Below are 7684 nucleotides of genomic sequence, written 5' to 3'. Positions count from 1 at the left end.
TGTTTGTTTGTTTGTTTCCTTTGTCTTTCGTGTGTGTGTGTGTGTGTGTGTGTGTGTGTGTGTGTGTGTGTGTAAGAGAGAGAGAGATTGGTGACTGATGTGACTATTCAGGCACTCTATTCTTGAGCCACATCTCTAGCCTTTTTTATTTTCACTTTAAAAGTTTGATACATGGTCTCTCTGATTATCCAGATTAGCCCTGAACTTCCTCTGCAGCCCAGGCAGACCTCAAACTTGTGGTCCTGCCTCTGCCTCCTGCACCTGGATTACAGGACTGTGTCCTCAGAACCAGCTTCCTATTTGGGTTCTGACCCCACTTTCCTCTGCCATATGGTTAGTTTTCCAATGGGGAGACATGTAGACCTATCAGAGCCTGGCACGGCCCCCAAGCTAAGGTTAGGTGGGCCTGAAATCTGGCCAACTAACAACCTACAACAACCATGACTGTGTGTTAGCCTTAAGGAAGGGTATTTTTAAAAATAATTTTCCCCAGAATGAACAATTTCCAAATTTGTCAAGATATCATACTTGATGGTGGCAGCCACAAACTCAACATGTACTTATGATTTATTTATTATAAGTTCCTGTTTGGGAGTTTGTAGAATATAAAAGCCTACCGTGTGCTTCTTTCAGTGAGCCATCAGCCATCACAGTGAGGCTACGTGGGCTCACTTGACAGTTGGCATAACCCTGAGCATCAGTGTGGGAAGGAAGGGATCTACACGGGTCCCACAGTGACAGTGAAAGTAGAGTTTAAGTTGTGCCTAAAAAATAGCGCAAAGGAGGGATATCAAAAACTGAGTGAACCAGCTTTTGAGCACTCCTCATGCACATCAAGTATCAGTCTGGGTTCTGCAAAGGAACACAGCTGATAAAGTCAGTTGTTTGGTTTTAAAAAGCAAGGTTCTTGTTAGTTACTTTTCTGATCTCTAGATACAGGCTCACTGTCAAGCACTGTGATAAAAGTTTTGAGAACTGGACTTTTGAGTCAGATAAAACTGAGTCTAGTCTTAATTGTGTCACAACCCTGTTGTTTAACTAGATGACTTCAAATTCCCCAGGTTAATGGTTATATCATTTGTACACAGGGAAGGTAACATTCCCTTGCAGGGTTGGTAACTAATGTGCCAAGATGAAGCTTTGGATGACCGCTCTCTTCATCCTTATCCCACCTGAAGTGTGATAGTATGTGAGTGTGTGCACGGTGTGTGTGCATGCTTGTGCACATGTTCCTGTGTGTGTGCAGGAACACACACCATGGCAAGTGTATCAAGGCCAAAGGATAACCTCAGGTGTTGATGCTCATCTTTCACCTTGCGTGAGACAGAGTCTCTTTGTTTTTCATCTGTGAATACCGCACTAGCTGACTGGAGATCAGGGGACTCTCCTAGCTCTCCCCCCCTCTTGCCACACGAGCACAGGAATTACAGCCATGTGCTTCCAAACCTGGCTTTGTGTGGGTTCCGGATCCTTCTGCTTGTGCAGCAAACACTGCACCACTGAGCCTTCTCACAACAAGCTCATCAATAAGAGTAAATGGCTCGAAGGAGTTCAATCTTTTCACTAATACAGTTGGGTGTGGTAGTGCACGCTTTTAATCCCAGCACTGGGTGGGAGGCAGAGGTAGGCAGTTGTCTGAGTTCTAGGCAAGTCTGCCCTACAAAGCAAGTTCAAGGACACTCAGGACTGCGCAGAGAAACACTGTCTTGAAAACCCAAAATAATAATAATAATAATAATAATAATAATAATAATTTCCTTTGGTTACTCAGCTAATATGTGTAAATCAAGGCAACATCCCTGTACCAAGTGCCTGCCCTTAGCTTCAAAACAGCATATGCCTACCACAAACTGAGGAACATTTGTGTTTCCTGTCTCAATTGAGATCCGAAGAGTCACCTCCAAAACAAATGATTTTAGTCCCAGAACCTGGGAGGCAGAGGCCAATGATCTCTGTCAGCTCCAGGTTAACTGGGGATACACTGTGGGATCATCTCAAAAAAAAAGAAGTAAATGATGCCAGGTGAACCCTAAATCCAAACATGTTAAAGAAGGGGTAAGAAGAACTTGAAGAAAGCAGAGACAGAATTACACACAAGGCATGTGGCCTTTTCATACCATAATGACAAAGTCTCCATTGCACAGTAAAGCTGGAACCTACCTCCCAAGCATCCAAGAACGTTATTTTACTGGTGAGGACATTGCCTTGAGCGTCCTTGGGGAATAACTCCTTTCCAGGCTGTAAATAGAAAACAAAACGCATGTTGGCTGCTCCTATGAAGCGAGGCTCCGGGACTGTAAAATACCAAATATCCACACCTGCTTAGCGCTCGGTCAGACTCCAGAGGACACACTTGCAGACATGAAGCCGGGCAACTCTATCCCAGCCTAGTGTGGACGGTAAATCCCAGACCACAGACACTGCTGGGTTGGTTCCCAAACCTACTACTATATGTCAAAGACACTATCAGGAAATTTCCATCACCATGGAAATGAACGCAGTGCATCTGGACCCGCATGGGCCTGGAGGAAATTTTAATTTCATTATCACTAGGCAAGGGTTAGATCTGAATGCTAGAGTTTGCGGAAGACTGTAACTAGACCCTGTTCTTGACTCCTCCAGAAGTCCAGACCTTCCTCCACAAGTACCATCACCCTAGCTGTGCATGAATGGGGGGGAGGGGCAAACTGAGTGTTCACACCCCTCAACCTCAGCAGCAAAGTCTTGGGCTTTGCTCTAGGAAGCCACTCCCTAGGCACGCTTTGATTGGCAGGGGTGTCAGACCCTGAAATACTACAAAAGTGTTTCAAGAATAGTATTGAACCCTGAAATACAATATGCAAAAATAGCCCAAGACATCTTTTGAGGACATCACTGGACGTGGAACCAACAGGAAGTTGACAGGCTTCTCCCCTGCCCCACCCCCTTTACCACAGCCCTGTCTCAGTGGCTATAGAAGGTACAGAGAGCAGCTCAAACCTGAAGTCCCTGTGGCCAGTGGATAAGATAGAGGTCCAGATAGTCCAGTTTCAGATCCGTGAGGGTCTTTTGAAAGGCTTCCTTAAGCAGTTTTCTCTCAAAGCAGGTGGGCCACAACTGCAGAGTGTGACAAGGAAGGATTAGGAATTGGAGAAAAAGGGCCCCACTAAACTCACCCTCCCTGTTCTGAGATTTACAGCCTGGTCTAACATTGGGACAGGCTATTTATCTTTAACCCAATTGGCCAATTAACATAGCTAATCTGATATGCAAGATTCCTAGGGCTCCACGAGGCAGGTTATTTCCTACTTGTTGAGGGTGATTTATTTTCTCAAGCTTACTTCATCCTGTGCATTTCTTAGAACACTTAGCATTCTGATGCTACAGGGGTATAGTCCCCTATCTCCAAGGCAACAGGCCCTAATGGTGAACCACAGGGCTTAAAGTGGCCGGTCTGTATGGTGAGTCTGTTTCTCGCACCAGATGCTGTTTCCAAGTGGGTAGAGTGGTCCAGATAGTTATACCCAACCAACAATGTCACGCTCCACTCACCTCTCTCATTTTTATTTTTTACAGCATTTTTAGTCCACCCTTTACTGAATTGAGATTAAAGAAAGATATTCCTATGCAACAATAAAAAAAAAAAAAGCTTTCTCTACCCAGCCACTGAGAACACAGTACTGAGTGATATGGCTCAGGCCCATCCCTTTTTGAAAAATAGGTATTTCATTTATTATTTCTGTGTATGTGCATATGTGCACATGTATGTGAGGGGTGCCCCTAGAGGCCAGAAGAGGAGCTTGAGTTACAGGAGTTGTGAGCTACCTGATGTTGGTGCTGGGCACTAGATAATGATCTTATGCAGGTACAGAATGCACCCTTAACCCCTGAGGCACCTCTTCAGTCACCCTTGACGGCACCCCTAGCTTCTGACTGACAGAAAGCATGGCAGTGAGGAGCACTCGAACCTCAGTGGAACCATCTTGTTATGGGAAAGCTCCCACGTGAGGGTGGGCCAGCAGCAGAACCTTATCAGTACTGACTTGGAGTGTGGTTATTCACACCCACTGATATAACAAAAGCAAGGAAGGAGGTTAGGAGAATGACAGATAGGGTAGTGTGGACCAGATTCTTCCACTGGCTTTGAAGTCCCGTCCACCAAGTGGGCCACTCTACCTTGCTGACAATGAAGAGATCCTCCCGCTTCACGGCCTTCTCCTTGATCTTCTCCTGGATGGCTTCCCCCACTTCATGTTCGTTGTAATAGGCATAGGCGCAGTCAAAGTGGCGATATCCGGCATCAATGGCCACCTTCACAGCTTCCTTGATTTCGCCTGGAGGAGACTAAAACGCAACAGAGGTCATAGGATGCTCTAAGGCCAAGACCTTCCTCACCAGACTCCACACAGCCCAGCTTCAGGAAACCACAGGGTTACTGGAACACTAGGGAAGAAACAAACTTTTCAAAAGTGAAGAAAAAGTGAACCAGAATGTTCACCCACCCCACGTTCTCTCTTAGCTAAAAGTCAGATCCAGTCAAATCCACCAGATCTTTTTTTTTAAATATTTATTTATTTATTATGTATACAATATTCTGTCTGTATGTATGTCTGCAGGCCAGAAGAGGGCACCAGACCTCATTCCAGGATGGTTGTGAGCCACCATGTGGTTGCCGGGAATTGAACTCAGGACCTTTGGAAGAGCAGGCAATGCTCTTAACCACTGAGCCATCTCTCCAGCCCCAATCCACCAGATCTTAAAGGATCTCTTGTTTCTGAGGTGACAGACAGCTCCCACTACAACTTGCTAAAAGTCAAAATTCAACTCTGAAGCCACCCAGAGGATTTCAGCTGCAGACCATGTTATCCAAGAATGTTGAGAATGAGCAAGGTGGTGGCGGCGCTTGCCTTTAATCCCAGCACTCAGGAGGCAAAAGCAGGTCAATCTCTTTGAGTTCGAAGGCCAGCCTGGTCTACAAGAACGAGTTCCAGGACAGGCTCCAAAGCTACAGAGAAACCCTGTCATGGCCATTGCATGACAAATTCAGATTCTGCCACATAGCAGTATAAATGGATGAAATATAATAAAATTAAAAAACAAAAACAAAAACCAAACCGCTGGGTGTGGTGGCCCATGTGTGTAATCCCACCCAGCATTTGGGAAATAAGAGGCAGGGGGATTGTGAGTTTGAGGCCAGCCTGGGGTACATAGTTGCCTTCAAAATTAAACATAAATACAAAAACAGTCTTCAATCAACCAACCAAACCAAACAACAACAAACAAAAAGACCCTTCCTCTCTTACCAGCTCTAGAAATATCTTGGTTAAGTATCAAACATGGGAAAAACACCACAGAGATAAACTGTTGACTTCCCAGGGACAAGAAATGGCCTCTAGCCATTCAGCAGTTCCTGCCCACCCCTCTCCCCCCCATCCCATACCTTCCTGACTTTCAACAGATAAGAACAGACTCCTGTTAATACCACATCCTTTTCTGGAAAACAACTTCCTTGTCCCGCCCTAATTTTGAATTTCTGAGATATACTTCTGGGAAGAGTGGTTGTCAGCTTGGTAGAAAGTGAAATTTCTATTGGGGAGCAAATTCAAGTAAGATTTCAACCCAGTGAGGAGACAAAGAAGGGCTCTGCCTCTGTCCCAGGAGAGAGGAAAGGACATTGCAAAGGGTAAGAGACAGCGGTGGCGGTGGCTAAGCCACCAGAACAGGAGACATGGGCTCCAGAAACAGCTCCTGGCAGTGACTCACACCTGTAATAACCTTTGGAGGCTGAGGCAGGAGGATTGCAAGTTCAAGGCTAACCTAAGCTCCAGACAGGGTGAGTTCTAGGGCAACCTAAACTCCCTGTCTCCAGAAACCAAATAGAGAGCTCCTAGAAACCAGCTGGCCACTGTCATGTGTCATGGTATCACCAAGGGAAACGCAAAGGCGGTGTTAGGAGATGGGACATCGTCAGACAAGTCCCAACAGAGGCTTCACTGGAAAAAGGGATGGGCCTGGGGCATTCGGCCAGGAGAGTAAGTCTGCAAGGCAGGATGCCAGCCCAGGCTCTGTGGCCCTCATGCTAAGAGTGTAATGTGCAAGAGAACCAGGTCGAGCCTTAAAGGGCAGGGGCCAGTTCAGTAGCCTGGGCTGGGATCTGAGACCCTGCCTTTCCCACAGGCTCCAGGCCAGATGCAACAGATGGAGGTCCTTTCCATGGGCAGCAAGGGGACCTGGGTCATTTGGAGCTCGCTGTCCTGCCTCTACCTCTGAATGACTTGGCAAGAGAAAAAAAAACCCAAAACACAGTTACGACCTAGAAAATGTTGGGTGTCTCATAAGTCAGAGGAAAGCTTGTCTAGAGCTTTTTTCTTTTCTTTTCTTTCTTTCTTTCTTTCTTTTTTTTTTTTTTTTTTTTTTTTTTGAGACAGGGTTTTTCTGTGGCTTTGGAGCCTGTCCTGGAACTCGATTTTTTTTTTTTTTTTTTTTTTTTTTTTTTTTTTTTTTTTTTTTTTTTTTTTTGGAGAGGAGAGGGGAATTTTTGATTTTTTTTTTTTTGAGACAGGGTTTTTCTGGGTGACAGCCCTGGCTGTTCTAGAACTCAGTCTGTAGATCTGACTGGCCTAAAATCAGAGAGCCTTTGCCTCCCGAGCGCTGGAACTGAAGATGTGCGTCAGGACCATGCAGCAAGCCTCTTGTTTTTAAAGTCCAGGAAGGGCTCAAAACCTGACATTTGTTAGAGAAGCTCTATCATCACAGCTGGGTAAAAGCCTACCAGAGCTTTGAGGCCAGAAGCAGTGCAATAGCCAAAAGCAAATTGGGTCCTAGCTCTAGCATTCCAAACCCTCAGAAAATGTTGTGGAAAGAGAAGGAAATGCCAAGACCCTCCTGGAAAGCAGCAGGTCTCCCAAGATGTCACACTCACCTGCCAGGTGCCCAGGCCCACGATGGGCATCTTGGCTTTGGTACTGAGCTCCACGTAGGTGGCCATGGTTGCTGCCAAAAACTTCCCGAGAGAGCAGAAGTCTGTGTGTTAGTGGCAGTTTTATGTCCTGTATGAAGAGGCGGGCTCTTACTGCAAGCAGCCACACCCAGGGACAGTCATTGAACCGTAAGTTTATCCAAGCCTTTTGTAAGATTGAAGAGAGTGAGTGAAGATTAATTGTAACCCGGTGGGAAGTCTCCCTGGTGCAGCGTGAATTACTCCGGGCGCACCCCTTAGAGATTTATGAACCTAAATAACGCGGGGTGAAAGGTTCTTCAAGAATCACTGTTAAATGTGTTTGGGACAGGACATTGCATCGGGAATAGCGACCCCTGTAGGAATTCCAAGAGTTAAAGCACGTAAAAGTTTTCAGAGGCAAAATGAGGAAGCTTACATAAATTATACTGAGACAACTGCAATCGCTAAAAAAATTAACAACGGAGGCGCTGGTCTGAGCAGCTGCTGCGGGGAGGGGGGGGGATAAAGGTGAGAGGAGAGGAGAGGAGAGGAGGGGAGGGGAGGAGAGGCGAGGAGAGGAGGAGACTTTGAGGGTGTGTCTGTTTTCTAACTGTCCTTTCTTTTTTTTTAAGTTTTACTCATCTAATTGCTGGAAGATTTTGAAGAACAAATTTCTCCTGTTACCCACCAGGTCAGGATCTTTTCTTTGGTAACATTCTCTCTCTCTCTCTCTCTCTCTCTCTCTCTCTCTCTCTCTCTCTCTCT

General features: G+C 45.9%; 1 protein-coding gene across 1 annotated transcript in view; it reads right to left on the bottom strand.

Moving 5' to 3' along the window:
• LOC102000942 (aldose reductase-related protein 2) overlaps positions 1 to 7030 on the bottom strand; it is a 12774-nt gene extending 5744 nt beyond the window's left edge. Inside the window, exons 1-4 of the mRNA XM_005365804.3 lie at positions 6902 to 7030; positions 4156 to 4323; positions 2980 to 3096; positions 2161 to 2238 (exon numbers count right to left, since the gene is read on the bottom strand). Coding sequence (XP_005365861.1) covers positions 2161 to 2238; positions 2980 to 3096; positions 4156 to 4323; positions 6902 to 6967 — 429 coding nt within the window. The 5' untranslated portion in view covers positions 6968 to 7030. The remainder of the gene's footprint in view (positions 1 to 2160; positions 2239 to 2979; positions 3097 to 4155; positions 4324 to 6901) is intronic.
• Between the last annotated feature and the right edge of the window lie 654 nt (positions 7031 to 7684).

The sequence above is a fragment of the Microtus ochrogaster genome, unplaced genomic scaffold (assembly GCF_000317375.1).
Source record: "Microtus ochrogaster isolate Prairie Vole_2 unplaced genomic scaffold, MicOch1.0 UNK4, whole genome shotgun sequence".
Taxonomy (NCBI): Eukaryota; Metazoa; Chordata; class Mammalia; order Rodentia; family Cricetidae; genus Microtus; species Microtus ochrogaster.
The sequence above is the reverse complement of the archived record's forward strand: the minus strand, read 5'-3'. Positions and strand labels throughout refer to the sequence as shown.